Source organism: Scardinius erythrophthalmus, assembly GCF_964197995.2.
Source record: "Scardinius erythrophthalmus genome assembly, chromosome: 10".
NCBI lineage: Eukaryota > Metazoa > Chordata > Actinopteri > Cypriniformes > Leuciscidae > Scardinius > Scardinius erythrophthalmus.
Genome location: NC_138230.1, coordinates 37,779,739 through 37,796,592, shown reverse-complemented (window position 1 = coordinate 37,796,592; position 16,854 = coordinate 37,779,739). Strand labels below are relative to the sequence as shown.

General features: G+C 37.5%; 1 protein-coding gene across 1 annotated transcript in view; it reads right to left on the bottom strand.

The window, feature by feature from the left end:
• angpt2b (angiopoietin 2b) overlaps nucleotides 1-15,918 on the bottom strand; it is a 29,278-nt gene extending 13,360 nt beyond the window's left edge. The window contains exons 1-3 of the mRNA XM_081375638.1: nucleotides 15,319-15,918; nucleotides 5,164-5,310; nucleotides 3,295-3,416 (exon numbers count right to left, since the gene is read on the bottom strand). Of these exons, the coding sequence (XP_081231764.1) occupies nucleotides 3,295-3,416; nucleotides 5,164-5,310; nucleotides 15,319-15,600 (551 nt within the window). The 5' untranslated portion in view covers nucleotides 15,601-15,918. The remainder of the gene's footprint in view (nucleotides 1-3,294; nucleotides 3,417-5,163; nucleotides 5,311-15,318) is intronic.
• Nucleotides 15,919-16,854: the final 936 nt, after the last annotated feature.

The following is a 16,854-nucleotide window of genomic DNA, read 5'->3' as shown; positions in this document are numbered from 1 at the left end:
AAGAGTGGATGTCTGGTTATCATAGCAGAAGCGAAGCAAAATAAAGAGAAGATTACGAACGACAAGGAAGAATGAAAAATTAACATAGAGTACACGAGTATACTGTATACAAGCAAGGTCTTTATAAGTGAATCGCTGAGTCATTCACTCAATTGATTCATTCAACAATGAATCATTCAGGAAGCAAATACCATTATATACTAGGAGAGGGAATAAAAGTATTTTTGTTAGCGGAGAAAAAAATAGACAAATTAAAGTTAGAAAATTTAGTCTAAAATGTAGGTTTCTCTAGCCTGGGTTTCCCCATGCTGCCTTGCACGCAGCGCGATTTTATTCATGCTGCTAGGCAGCCTGGACACCATGGACCAGATTTTCCCCTCAAAAAGGGAACCAATCACAAAACGGGGAAGGAGCAGCAAGACGATGACGACGTCTATGCAACACACCGAAGCAGTTTGTTAATATCTATGGATCCAACATGGCATCAGACACGAAGTTCGATGCAGCCTTAGATAGTGTTCTAAGTAATTTAGAACACAAGTTTATTTCGTCTTCTTCCTCGTCGAATTTCTGTCGCTCTACATACGTCATCTGGTATAATTGAAACGATTGGCTATGAGCTACGTGCAGGCGCATTTGATAGACATTCGTATCGCCCAATAAACGGCTCTGGGCATTCGTAAACCACGCCTCAAATACGAGAAAATGAACATGTGGTTCCCAGACCACGTCTCAATGAGAAAGAGGTCTGACGTTAGCCTGGCTAAGGTTTCTCAGTATAAACATGTTGATTGTTGAGCTATTGTGTAAATCAATACTAAACTGCATACCACACTTAAATAGTTGCACCACAGGTTAAATTAATTTTCTATAAACGATGAAACATACAATATCAAAATATCTAGAGCATCTCAAACATAAATCCTGTACCGTATGCACAACTTTAGACAAATATAAATCTTTATAAACCCTTTAAAGACTGACCGCAACTGAAGGTTACATCAAAGTCCCTCTGGTTCAATACAATGATGGGAAGATTGGATTATTTTACCCACTTAATCTTGTTAAGCAAAACATTAACTAATTTTTATTCAAGTAATTTTGTTCATTTCGTTCTTTTGAGCAGAGTTAAATTAAATTAAAATGGCAAATTCCCTGAACAAGCTCAAAAACGATTATATCAAGATTCTCATTTATCAGTAAATGATGAAATACCTTTTTAATTACAAATTTGGTTACACTTTATTTTGATGGTCCACTTTAGACATTCTACTAATTATAAATATTACATGTGAACTAACTCTCATTAGAGTATTAGTAGACTGTTCCGTTAAGGTTAAGGGTTAGTAGTATAAGCTGACACGTACTTGCAAAGGTACTTATAGTCAGTAGAATGTCTGTTGTGGGAACTTCAAAATAATGTATTGGTAGATATTAAGCAGACAGTCTAATACTCTAATGACTAGTAGTTTACATGTAGTTGCAAAGTTACTTATAGTTAGTAGAATGTCTAAACTATTGAAATAAAGTGTTGTTACCACAAATGTATTTAGTACGTTTTACTGTTTGTGTTACTGCAACAGACTATGGCATTTGGATGGGGAGCATTGTGATTTTGTCATGCTCAGAGCAGATCTTTGCCTAAAGGTAGATAAATTGTGCCTATAGACAAACAGTTTGTCTTATTATATTAATTGTCATATCAAATCCTAATTTTGAATGCTTCACTCTGTAGGTAAATAGCAGTTTGTTTGCTTCCGCTGCTCTCAGCGCAGATGACACCCTTGAACAAGCCTATCCACATGTGAGCCTGAGAGGCTGGTAGACCTGTAAACACCTGGATACCGCTGCCATTCACAGATGGTGTTGTTGCCTGGGCTTCTCTATCAAAATCAAAATCAACAACTCTCTGACAGGCTGTGTGAGCTGGCACCGTACCAAGCTCCAAATAAAGACAATAAATCCCACAGGCCTGATCTTTATGAGTCCGACTAATGACTTTGCAGCAGTTTTTTTTATTGAAACAATCCACCCACACAGATTGAACAAGCTACTTTCAGCTAGTCGAAAGAAACATTCCCTAAATCTTTCTTCGCTTGCTTTTCTTTCTCTTCCAGCATGCATCCTTTCAAGGGGATCTGCACTTGAGTATAACTTGTCAAATTGTTTTTAAGATGATTTGTTTTTTTAATCATCTTAATTTGTGGAGATTTATTGTAAAAGACAAGTACCTTGTAAAGTACCAATATTTTATTCCTGAATAGACCGTCCCATTTTTGAACGGCGAGTTTAAGTTTCCACAAAATGCTTGGATATTTTAATTTGAGTTAGCAGAAAGATGCATAATCACAGAGCCAAATTTCCCGAAAGACCAAGAAAGAAAGATGAAAACGCATTTCCTTTATTACTGGAGCTCAACAGACAATTTACTATAACAGAGTGCTGTTTTTTGTGTGAAAGGTGCTTGCTGCTAAGCAGCATCATTGTTTATTTGAACACAATTATAAAGTCATAAAAGAGCTGTGAAACAGGTGATCCTTGTTTTAGAACTTATTTTCAGTATATGAGATAGTAAACACATGGAATAAACAGGGAACATGAGAAATATCTTGAGATGTCTTTGGGCCTGTTTATACCTGATATCAAAGTGTTAGTTCACCCAAAAATGAACTTTTTCATAAATTAATCTTGTCATTCCTAACCTGTCTGATTTTCTTAGGTCTTTGGAACATAAAAGTAGATATTTTAAAGAATGTTGGAAACCAAACAGTTTCAGTTTCTATTGACTTCCGTATGGACAAGAAAATAAATGGAAGTCAATGGGAACCGAAACTGTTTGGTTACCAACATGCTTCTCAATCTGTTCTGCAGAAGAAAGAAATGCATACATCTTTGGAATAAAATGATAAACACATTTAGTTTAGAATTTTATTCACATTTAAACATTGATGAAAGCATATACATAGAGCACATAAAATATGGTAATCAGAAGCACAACCGCAAACCTCATTGGTTCTTGCGCATCAAGCATGCACATTTTACCTTCAGTTTACCATTTTTGATGTGCTCAATGTAGGTACGTAGATGAAAAAAATGTGATATGAGATGTTATTATATAAAGTGTTTATGAGCAACTGTACTATCAAAGGCCATTACCATCTTGTAAGCCGTTTTCCTTTGTATCCAGTTTAAAAAATATGCATGAATGCGCTTTTGCATTTGTAATAACTTTAGAGACAGAGCTCACATGCACAAGGGTGTGACTGAGACGCTGCACATTTGCAGACGACTCACCTGTTTTTGTCATTGAGGCGGGAGACCTCCTGGGTCTGCTCTAAGAGCTGCTTCTCCAGCCGGTTGGTGCTCAGAGAGTACTCCAGCAGCTGGATCTCCAGACGACTGGTTTGGTTCAGCACCTGCAAACAGGCCCACATGACAGACAAGCGGAAAGAGAGATTACCTTTAAAATATTTAAAGACATGAGAGAGTGATGGCGCTTTTCTTGTCCAAGTACTATGGTTTTTATCTTTGCTTGAATGCAAATGTACAGGATTGCATTTTTTTCCAAGAAAACCCTGTAGTTGAACGTTAAAGGTAGTACCAGATGTTTCCCTGCAACATCAAGGCTGCCAACTTTATTCAAGAGCAATGTTTAAAGTAGCATTGTTGGAAACAAATACAGTCTTAATCAGGAATAGTTTACCCAAAAATGTAAATTCTGCCATTACCTTTATGTCGTTCCAAATCTGAATTACTTTCATTCTACCACAGCACACAAAAAGGAATAATCCAGAGACTGTGCTGGTCGCATTTTTCCATTCAATTACAAGCTTCAAAGAGGATGCAAAACCATCTTAAAATGTCATAAAAGACTAAATTTCAAGTCATATAATAGTTTCTAAATATTTATGTACTGATAATCTTCCCTTCAATAAGCTGTAAACTGCTGTGTTCAAATCATTTGATTCATTTAAAAGATTCAACTTGAAAGATTCACATTCACAGATCGGACAGTTCTCATTTAATTTTGGTCTGCTTAGTTGGGGACACTTAACATTCAACAATATTATTGATCTGCCTGCATTGACAACATTATATGAGAACTGAACTGAGCTCCAGAGTGGCTGTATAGATAAATTAACTAAATGAATAACTTTTTGTCAACAAAAATGAACCATCACTGAACTTACTTATGCTGGACTATGACGCTCTTGTCTTCTATATGTGCTGTACAGCTGAAACAAACTTTGTTGCATTATTTTCCTGTTATCACTGTAAAGCTGCTTTAAAACAAATTGTATTGTAAAAAGCACTATATAAATAAAGGTGACTTGACTTGATTGTTGGTGCATGAAAAAGTCTTCAAAATCTTTCCTTTTGTGCTCGATGGAAAAAAGACTTGAATAAATTTGGAACATCATGAGGTTAGATTCAAATGTTTCCTTGAGTTTTTGAAGCCATAATCAAGTGATCCAAAAAAAGTCACACATAGTTCAGGAGTAATTATCACATTATGCCCGTTCATTCAAACAGCTACATGTTTTTCCATGCAGCTCTAACACAGCAAACATACTGTAAGCCCTGACAAGCACAGCCCAATATTTTTTCAGGCTGTACTATGATGTTCAATGAACTGCTGACTGCAACTAAATGAAAGCAAAAACATAGCAGTGTGAAACAATTACTCTCTGAGAGTATAAACACTATGGCTGTTTTAGTTGGGCTATTTTCACTGTTTCTCTGATTCTTTTCCAACACTACTCTTCATGGCCACTTAACCCTGCTTCTGTTGGCCATGAATTCAGATGAGTAAAAAAAACATGCACACATTATCCAAAATAGGCAGCAGTGCTTTGACTGTCAAATGTGATGCACTAAGGCCTAATTTTGTGAACTCACTTAACTGCGCAAGGGTAAATATTATCAGCCACTGAAGAATGTAATTTGATTGTGAGTCACCAATGCAAATTATTGAGCAGTTTGCTTACTATAATAGAGAATGTTGAACAAATTCTGGCGTGAGAGGTGCTCACGTGGCTGCTTGTCTTCAAAATGTGGTTTAAGCCATTAGAGAAAAAGCATTTCAACGCAAAGACAGACAGAAGCATGCTGCAGTGCCATTTATTTTTCTGGATGCTGTCAGTGTCATCTGATCAGCCTCACCTGTGTCTCCACATCTGTCAGTTTGCGTGTGTTCTCTGCTGATTGGCTTAGAAGATTGGTTCCGATCTCCAGCATGGTGGCTGTCTGGGTGTGAATGACATTCCGTTCCATCTCTGATCTCACATTCTCCTGAATATAGTTCTCCAGCTGCAAACATGACATATGACACATCAACAAACACACACCAACATCTCCATCTAATATTCTAGTACATAACCCAAAGAATTTTCAGCATGGAGAGGCATAAAAACAGGCTTTCAAAAACTTTACATTTTAATTATTCCAAACTTTTGACCGGTAATGTGTATTAGTAAGTTTGGAATAATTCAGGTGTTTGTTTTTTTGTTGTTGTTTTTTTATAAGTCTCTTATGCTCACCAAGTTTGCATTTATTTGAGCAAAAATATAGTAACATATTATTACAGTTTAAAATGACTGTTTTAATATATTTTAAAATATAATTTATTCCAGTGATGGCAAAACTGAATTAATCCAGATTGGTGCTAAATTGTTATCAGTTATTATTAGTGCTCAATTGTTAATAATGGTTCTTATTATCAATGTTGGTTGATATTTTTGTGGAAACCATGAAACATTTCTTTCATGATTCTTTTATGAATAGAAAGTTAAGTATGAAAAAAAAAAAAAAATCAATGCCAACAGACGCCAACAGGGGTTCACACTGATCCGAATAAAATTTGGCAAAACCGACAAAAAGAACATGTCTGTCTATGTTTGTTGCCGTCTGCTGATGCAATGAGCCTTTAGTGAAAATGATATATAATATTGAAAAGTGCCTGAAACAGGCCAAAACAGCACAAGAACAATCAATATGAAATGCATGGTCTGACATCAACGCTAAAACAAGTGCTGTACAATCAATCTTACTGACAGTGCTTGACTCCCTTCGGACAAATGGACTTGAGTGCACACTGTACAATTCTAATGAGGCAATACAAATATGTCCTCATCCATCTCCAGTGCCATTGTCTACAACCAAATGACATCTGCACACAGAGGCTGTGACACAGTGCACTTCATACCATAAGCAGACATGGGCAGTATTTGAATTAAATGTATTTTAAATACGTATTTAATTACTTTAGTGTATTTTGTAATTTGTATTTTGCAGGTGTGGAAAAAATAAAATGTAGTTTGTAACAAAATATTTTGAGGGAGTGTAGAGTATTTCAAATACTTAAATACTTAAGAAAAATCACCATATGCTTATCACCATAGTAAATGATTTTGCCATATTTTCGGTCTGATGTTGGCAATGGCAATGTCCAGGTTAGATGCACGAAAATCACGTAACACCCTGTAGACCAGGCTCCCTCCAAGAAGTGAATGAGTTTTGAACACAGGAGAAGAAGTGGCGCTGCTCCTCTTAAAAACGACATTAATGTAAAGTGTTTTGTAAAAAATATACAGTCTACACACACATATTGCACACTGAACAGCATTATAGAGAAAATAATTGTGCCTTATGAGATCAATGCACTGTGTTGTCATTCATAAAAGGACATCATACCTATTATGAAACAGCGCTGTCGTAACTCCACTGAAATCTCCATGCTAAGCAGGCGTTCACAATATAACATCCATCTGCAGTTTTTACACGTTTTTAAACGTATTACATATGATAAATATTGATATTCCGTTGGATTTTGTAGAAAATAATCATCAATCCTATTGTTTTTCAATAATTGCGCACGCAGCGTGATTCTACTATAGAAAAGGCATACGCGGTCAGGGCAGTTAGAGTCTCGTGTGTAAAACAAACCCACACATATTATGATTAATATGATTAATCATATATATTATAATTAAAATGGAATTTTGATTTTGTGACGAAAATTCTCGGTCTATTATTTTTTTCCCCCTGGAGTACTAGCCTATCCCCAACATTTTCTGCAGTAACGTTAGTTCTCCACTGATCTGAGCTAATGAGCTGATTACCTAGTGAGGTTACCCTGGAAATCAGAGCACAAGTTGAATTTGCTCAGCGAGTTACTCTGGCGTCGAGTAATGATACTCATTAAATATGTTCTTGTATCCGAGCTGCACCAATCACATCGCTGTATCTGATATAGGCGGGCCAGAGGCGAGCTAAACAGATGACGACAGCGCTGTGACGTCGAAGTCATTAGTAAACATTGCAAGATGCCTATGGATGAATACCAGTTGTTTGAAAAGTTGTGGCTTTGGCCGCTACAATGAATGAGTTAGACTTGGCTTTTTCTCTAAAAGAGGAACAGAAGACGGCGCTCGAATCGTTCCTTTGCAAGAAGGACGTTTTTACTGTTTTGCCGACCGGATACGGTAAAGAGTGTTATCCAATTGCGTACAGTGAGATTTTCAAATGCATGCTTGGTGCCGCCCCTCGAGCTGGCCGATTTCCGTTAGTCGACACCAGACCATTAATCTTTTAGATTTAGGTCTGGATTTCCAGGCTAGTGACGTCCAAGTCATTAGTAAACATTGCAAGATGGCTATGGATGAACTCCAGTTGTTTGAAACGGCTTTGGCCACTACAATGAACGAGCTAGACTTGGCTTTTTCTCTAAAACAGGAACAGAAGACGCCGCTTGAATCGTTCGTTTGCAAGAAGGGTGTTTTTGTTCTTTGCTGACCGGATACGGTAATAGTCTAATCTACCAGTTAGCTCTGCTGGTAGCTAAGCAATAACTTGTTGTGATTGGTCGTAGTGTTATCCAATTGCGTGAAGTGAGATTTTCAAATGCATGCTTGGTGCCGCCCCTCGAGCTGGCCGAACTTCATGAGTCGACGCCAGACCATTAATCTTTCAGATTTAGGTCTGGATTTCCAGCCTATAGTGAGGTAGGGGTCTCGGGAGAATAATATATATATATACCACTCTCAAAATCTATTTTAAAGGTCAGGCTATAGGCCTACTGTAGTAGGCTTAAAGGCATTCATTTAATGTACATTCAGTAAAGCAATATGGTGTGCATTTTCCTGTATTAATTATGAAGAAGTAATTGAAGTGAATAGATTTCATTCTGGCTAAATGTTTTATTAATAGAGCTTATTCTTTGGTGTGTAGTAATTTGAGTTATGGCTGTGTAAATTGCAACTGATAATCTAACAATAATATTTTTAACCATTTAGTTTGAAATGCAAGACATCAAACACGTTTTGCTATTAAGGGCAGCCTACCACACCACTGATGTGAACTTAGCTATACATGCCATTTACGTAAGAGGGAGCTATTTCAGGCCCTGTAGAGATTTAGTGAAATGCCCATGCTTTTTTATTTTGCTACTTCGCCATTTTGAATTTACACATTTCTCATATTTCTGTTATTGCTACTATTTGTGTTATTGACCTTTCAGTAATAAAAAAAAGACTTAAGATTATTGTGGGAGTATTTTTGTATTTTCAAAATACTAATTACTTGTATTTTATTTAAATACATTTTTCACATCAGTATTTTGTATTTTATTTTGTTACATTTCATGAGCCAGTATTTGTAGTTTGTAACAAAATAGTTTTTGATGTATTTGTGCCCACCTCTGACCATAAGCACAATGCAGCCATGGCTACTGTGCCACCCTGCTGAGACACTGGTGTGAACACCTTTGGGTAAACTACATTTTGTTTGCTCAGTTTAATTCATCATTGGCTGTGATAAGGGAGGTAACAATAAATAAATAAAGATCATGACCATTTATGCAAGCTATAAAATTGAGCCACCAAGCATCTGAGAGTAATAAACCATTCTCAGATTGATGTGGCCTTTTCATAAAAATGACAAAAAGAAAGAGAAATCCTGTCAAATCTTCACTGTACCATGTAATTTTAACGTTTTTCCAAGGAAGGTTTTTTTTTGCCAGTCCTTAAGTAGGTGAGCTTTGCAGAAAACTAAAGTGGCATTGATTAAACTACCTTTAATCTTGCTGTTCCGCCACTCTCAGTAATGAACATTCAAAGAGTTTTAATTGAGTTAAATAATGAGGCATAAAAAAACGGAAGTGAATTAAAAACCGGCCAAGTCCATTTGTATTTTCCCATTTCATGGAAAATGAGATTTATTATTAAAAGGGGCCAAATATGAACACTCCATCTGTGAAGCTTTACTGGAAACAATAGATCGGCCTACTCAAGGACAGTTGAGCAAGAATAATTGTATTGAGCAATCTTTAATTTCTTTAGAGGAATCATTCATCTGAAGAAAAAATATATATATGACGTTCAAAACCTGTATGATGTTATTATTATTTTGTATCCCTATATGGAACACAAAAAAAGGTTTTGTAAAGAACATTCAGCATGCATGTTTTCTGTACAATGACATTTCATAGTGACCACATGCTGTTAAGATCCAGAAATGAACTATAAAAGCAAAAAATGTACATTTGGTTAGGAGACACTTTTGAACCAATGACATTTGATGTTACTGCCATCCAACATGCCCTATGGTGCCATATTTAGCATTCAAGTTATATGGACAACTTTTATGCTACTTTGTCATTTTTATCATTTTATGGAAAAAATAACCACAGGTTTGGAATTACATGAGGGTTAGTAAATAATGACAGATCTCTCTTTTTGGTTTGAAGTATTCCTTTAATCCACTTCTCTTTCTGTCTGTCTCTCAGTCTTTTTCTTTTTCCAATCCTTTTTTAGCAGGACGTGTCAGTGCATCTTGGCTGCTTTAAACAGAGACAGAGGCTGCATACGCAAGCAGAAGATCTGTCGTAGGAGATTATTTTGGATTAGAATGCAGTGTTAAGAAAGGATGTTGGGAAGCCAAGAAACTGTTACAGCAACTGCCTGTGTATATTTCATGTAGGAACGTGTTCTTGCCTGAAAGAGAGGGAATTTTTTCACCTCTAAAACAAAAAATACAATGTTTTTTTTTGGTTTGTTGTGTCAGTACTATGACACAATAAGCTTGTGATTTTTCATGTTTGCTTTTTTCTCTTTTCTGAACAGAGCCAGGATAAATGTTTCAGGGAAAGAGGATTTGTGTTAAAGGTAGGGTAAGAAAGTTCAGAGTGGCTAGCAATAGCAAGCTAGCTTTGAAATCATTAGATCCCACCCTCCCTTCACAGCATCCATGCTTCCTTCAAAACACATAAACACATGAACACACACTGCAGATTCTGCTAAGGCTTCACAAATGCTTTGCTGTATACCTCGGTTCTAACAAGTGGTTATTTCAGTCAAAGTTGCTCTTCTATCAGCTTGAATCAGTCGGCCCATTCTCCTCTGACCTCTAGCATCAACAAGGCATTTTCGTCCACAGGACTGCCGCATACTGAATGTTTTTCCCTTTTCACACCATTCTTTGTAAACCCTAGAAATGGTTGTGCGTGAAAATCCCAGTAACTGAGCAGATTGTGAAATACTCAGACCGGCCCGTCTGGCACCAACAACCATGCCACGCTCAAAATTTCAGAGTGGCTAGCAATAGCAAGCTAGCTTTGAAATCATTAGATCCCACCCTCCCTTCACAGCATCCATGCTTCCTTCAAAACACATGAACACACACTGCAGATTCTGCTAAGTGTCACGAGATGAGAATCTGTGTTAAATAACCTCATGTCTCTAAGCACAGAACATTACAATGAACGTAAACAACTTACAGAGCTCTAGTTGTACCACCTGACTGCTGCAGATTCATTTCGGCATTGATAGTGTTGACAAAGAAATGCATAAATCTGAGTCTGAGGACGTGAACAGCTCCGGGTAGTAAGTCACAGGTTGCCATCTCATATTTACAGTTACGACATGGCGTGAACGCAGAATAAGCTCGTTGTTTTGGTTCAGGAGGAACTGTAAAAGGCCACTGCTGTTTGTTTGCAGCACTCGGCGACGGTCTGTACACAACCTTACGGAACGCACCGATGACGTGTGATGTCTGCAGGAGCAGGGTGCACGGAGGTATGGAAATACATATGTTGACAGGCAGGTGGGACATTAAATCATTGCATTCGGCCTACCCTACTTAATTGCTATGTTCATACTGTAACGAGTTTGTTTAGTTTTACACCCAGGTCACATTCAATACTCATATCACTGAATATGAACATTAAAAAAAGTGTGTGCCATCTGACTGTGAGTGAAAATCAGTGATGTGGAGTTACTTACCAAAAGTAGTGACACTACCAACTCACCATATATTTCTATTGAAATGTGTTTCCGCCACGTAATAATTTTTTTAGATAATTGCGACTTATTATAAAGTCGCAATTGCAAGTTATAAAGTTCGAATCACAGGATATAAACTTCCAATTGCGAGAAATAGAGAAAATAAATCAAAAAACATTCTCGCAATTGCGAGTTTATATCTCGCAATTCTGACTTTTCTCAGAATTACATGATATAGTCGGAATTACGTGTTATAATTACGTTATATCAAGCAATTCTGAGAAAAGTAGTAAGAATTGTGTGATGTAAAAAAAAGTCTGAATTATGAAATTAAATGTTGCAATTACCTTTTCAAATTTTTACTCCATGGCGGAAACAAGCCTCCATATATTTCTCCTAATCCCTTTGCTCCCTTTTTTTTAAATAAATAAATAAATATTAAGCAGCACAACTCTTTTCATACATTTAATAATAAAATGTGTCTTGAGCGCCAAGTAAAGATGCTGAAAATTCCGCTTTGCCATCACAGGAATAAATTAAATTTATATGAAAAGAAAACTTTTTTATTGTAATAATATTTCACAATATTACTGTTTGGCCAAACAAAGGCAGCCTTGGTGAGCATAAGAGAATTCTTTAAAAAAAAATAAAAAATATTAGCAACACTTAAAGGTAGGGTAGGTAGGATTTTTCTAAAAAAAAAAAAACATTCCAAATTTGTTTAAACTGTCTTTATATACCAATACATAATTAAAATGTAAGTACTCTGAAAAAGAGAGTATAAAAATCGAGTGTCTGTAGACCTCTCACGACTGTTGTAAACACAGCTAATTATTTCCATTCACTCCACCCCCTCCCTTCTGAGCTGCTTCCAAAGCCACGCCCCCAAAACACATGAAAGCGCGACGCCAAACCCTCAGGCTCACCTGGAAGACGCATTTATTTACCTGAGACGAGTGGAGAGGAAGGAGCGCAGTGACATCATGTCAGAATCACATATAATAAAATACCTAACTTTATCACTATAAATACAAACATAAGATTTCTTTTAGTACTCACTATCAAGCTAGCATATCGATACTGGTAAAGTTTAAAATATACTTTGTTTGATTCGGTAACAAGCTATATTTATAGGTAACGAGCTATATTTATAAGGCAAAGCTAAAAACAGGTTGCATTGATACACGTTTTTCCATTACCATCAGTTACACTGTGATGAAGGTGAATTTCGTGTAAGATTCATAACATATACTGTGTTTTGCATGTAAGAGTTTCCATGATGAAAACATTGTTGACTCTCATGAGGACTAACGTTACACTCCAGAGACAAGTACCGCATCGTCGGTTCGAGGACAGGTCCGGGGTCGAGGGCGAAGCAGAGGAGGTCGTCAAGAGTGCGGGCAACCAGGGTCCAAGGAAGTAGTTTTTGCCTTGTTTGCCTTCGCTGACTGCATATGCAGGTGCTTTGAATTTTGAATGCTCTTTCTCTGCCATAATTTTACTCTTCGTAGGTTCCGCGCCTCCTCAAATCAAACGGGTGCGCGCGCATATGGGCAGATCTAGCAACAGGGGTGGTGGCCATGGTTGCGAGAGAGAGTTACAGTCGCCCAAACCAATCAATTGTTTCGTCCCGAATGGAAATAATGAGCTGTGTTTATTGCAGATTAAAAGGTCTACAGTCACTCGATTTTTGGAATATGGAATATGAAAACTACTAACTAACAATGACCAGCCACAGGATTAATGTGATTCAACAGAAGTCATGATGCTGAACAAAAATAAGCCCTTCCAATAAAAATAAAAAACAGTTGTCCCTGACATGTAATTCGGCATGCATGTTCCCTCTTTGGAATTTCATTGAAGAACATACAGGATTAGCTCATGTTTTCTTTAGGGGGGTTCTCGAAGACCCTGGAGGTCAGATAGTCATGTGGGAGTGTGGTGTGTGATACAAATACACCGTCTCATGTGTGGCCTCTGGCCGGAAAGTCTAGTAATGCATATGCAAAGCAGAACGTCTGTGGTGTTGAAAAGCCAGTACAATCCACTCAGCAGCGGGCCAGAGTTCAACGCTCTCCAATGCTCAGGAAGCTGCTGCTTCTACCGCGCACTGCACTCAATGACCGGAGAGGGAGTGAAATAATAATTTATACAACATTTGGCCTGCTGGTGAAAGCGTGCATATAGGCATGTCAGGAGGGTCTGTCTGGACCGCTATTTCTGAGATATAGTAGTCGCTTTACCTTTTTTCTATACCTCCTACTGTCAGAAAAATGCATCTTGTGCCAGACGTAGGGTCTGTAAAATATGAAAGTGAGCCGACTCATGAGTGATTTTGACCCTTTTTGTAATCCTTTGGCATTCAGGAGCATTTCTGGGGAACACGTACGATACTAAGCCCCCTCCGTGTTCAATGGGAGGCCTGAAAAAGGAGACAGACTTTCTAGACGGCCCATAGTCTGGGTGACAAACAGAGCAGGCCAAAGCCTGGCTGGGACATGTAGCTATGTGATTTTTTCATTTTTTTAGCAAAGGACAAGGCATATACTGCTGTTCATAGGACCTAAATAACAGAATCTGCGGTGATGTGACAAGTAATGACCTTCTGATTGAAACATACTGCAAATGGCACAGAGATAAACTGTCTCAAAACACACAGTTTATTTGAATTACTGTGGGAAATGACAGTGCCATAATGTTATCAGACTTTAAACGACCTTCACTGTAAAAACAACATTATCTCAACCATCCACACAATAATCTGCAGGTTTTTAACTGTTGCTATCTGTGAAAAGAACAATATCCATTTTAAACAGAATGTTTTGGAGATAAGCCTGAATTATGTTAGTCAGAAACACACAGTGATAATGTTTGTCAGAGAACCTAAAAATGACATCTATGGACTTATCAAAGTCAGAATATTACTTAATATGACAAGATTATTTTCTATCCATGCTTTATATAAAAGGGACAACTCAGTTGATAAATGTAAACGTAGCACAGTATCAACCTGTCTACAATCGATTACATCAACGAAAGTCATTTTTAAAGGGGTAAAACAGATACACTTCTACTTTTTACAGTGCAGAATCAATACTGATATTTTAAGTTAGAGCTTTTGAAAATATGACAGAGAGAAGTGGATCTGGCCCTTAATGGAGGAATAATCCTTGTCTTTTTGGTTTTAAAATAGTTTCAGATACTGACAAACTCCACCAGCCTTAAAAGATCTACACATCCAGGAAATCTTGCTTAAACATGTTCAGGATTTACCTCTCTCTTGGTCTCCTTCCCAACTTCAATAACCTTGAGAGGATAATGTGTAATGCAGATTGGGACATATCTATAGTGCACAAACATAAATAGTGTGCATAAACTTGTCCTATGTAAATTCTGGATCGTGAAGCAAAACCACTTGAGAAAATCAAGTGGCGACCCAACAAAGTATCAAAATGATTTATTGTACAAAATTAAACAAAATCAAACACTGAAATATATTAATATTTCCACGAACTCCAAAATTATCCATGACGTAGTCTGAAGTAACAGGACAAATATTTACAATTTGGTTTCTAAATTCCGATGCCCGGCCGCCCATAATTCACCATACAAACACATTGTGGTCGACATAAACCATGTTGTTCTGGGTTGTATTTCCTTTCACAACTCTGTTCATTGTTTTCCAGGATGTCACACCAGTTAGCATCTGACAAATTTGGCTATAGCTTCTACCAAGATTCATTTATTTTTAATGCGTTTTTGTGTTTAATTGAAATATTGAAAATTCTGCACTTTAGTTTCTAGATCCCTTTGCAAAAGAAGAATGTACAAAATTTTGCAGCACATTACCATAGAGTTTGATTGGATGCACATCCTTTGTCATCAACAAAACGTATGTAACGTTTTAGCATTTAGCGCATTTTCCCTGCCTTCCCTGATCAGGATGAACCTACAACCCAATTTGAGAACCACTGGTGCCATAAAAGATGAACAAGAAACAGACAGAATGAGGTTTAGGAGGATTAAGCTAATTCACTACCTTTTGCAGCCACTGTGTATTGTTCTCGGTTGCACTCTCTAGGGTCTCCAGCTTCCTTTCCTGCCAGGTGGTTTCAGCGTGTGGCGACTCCGGGGCCGAAGGCGAGTCCCGCTGGAGGGAGTTAGTCACCTGGAAGTCCCCCGCAGGTCGGCACTGCTCCACCTCTGGAAGGATAAAAGTGTAGTGGCAGGGGCCATCCTGCACCTGGTGCTGCCGTCTTTCCGAGCCAATCGCCACAACCACTGCCGCTGTCAGGTAACACAGACACGGCAGCCAGCCCATCCCAGGAAAATGCTGACGGTAGGAAAGATATAATCCAAGGACGGATGAAACTTGGGCACTCTTCTGGAAGCAGGTCGGATGAGAGAGCTTCACCGGGATTATCACTTGTCCAAACTTTTCTGAAGTTCGGAGTTCTCTGCTTCTTTCTTTGTTCCTTTTTCTTTGTTTGATGGGTCGATGTAGAGATCTCCTTCTACAACAACACACTTGTAGAAATGCAGTAAATTTAAAAGCAACACTATCCAGACGAAAGCCTGGAGAGGAGAAATCGTTTCCTATTCCTCGCTCACTTTACACTCAGGACAGCTCAGAACCAGAAACATCCTCTCTGTTTATTTACCCTCTGAATAGTTTTTCAGTTTCCTGCTCTCTCTCTCTCTCCAATCTCGTTGCGACTGTCCGGGGTTGGAAGCTTTGAGTTTGGGAACTTCTGAACTTTGTGCCAGAGCTTTTTAAGGACTGAGTCTAACATCCCTTTTTTTGACACATAATCACTCACCCCCTCCTTCATTCTCCCTCTCTCGCCGTCTCTTGCATACTCCCCCCTTCTCTGTCTCAACATTTTGAGGTGGAAGCTGCAAAAATGCCCACAGCAACCACCACAAAAAAAAAACCCCAAACAGAGAACATTCACTTTTCATTAACCCCCTCCTTCTCTCATGTTCTACCCCCTGCCATCTCTCCCTCATAGCAATGGTTTATGAATCCACACCTGCACTGCTACACAGGAAAAAAGGATCATGAACATGGTGATGTGAGACATCATCAAGAGTTAAACTGGGATTTTTGGGAGGTTTGGAGGATATAATCGAATGATAATTCTGGAGTTGCTTTATGGGGCACCGCTGTGATTTTGAAAATACAGATATACAGTCAGGTAAAAAAAATCTGAGATCAAAGTCTGAGAATATCTGGAATTATTACATTGTTTTCTCTTATATAATAAATTATTAATATACTCTTTCCAATTATTATGGAAAGAGTATAATATATATTAGAAAAACTGCATTTAAAAAAGCAATTAAAATAAATATAAATTATTGTCTTATTGTCTTAATTATTGACTTGATATTTAAACATTTGATTTACTGTTATTTATTTAATTAAGGTATTTTTATTTAAAAATTCTGCAGTTTATTTTACTAAATCTGAAATTCAACTTTTCACTTTTGTTACGCTGAATACAATTTGAAATAAATAAATAAAAAACGACTGTTAAATTTATAGAAAAAGAACAGCAGCTGTGGCTTCCAG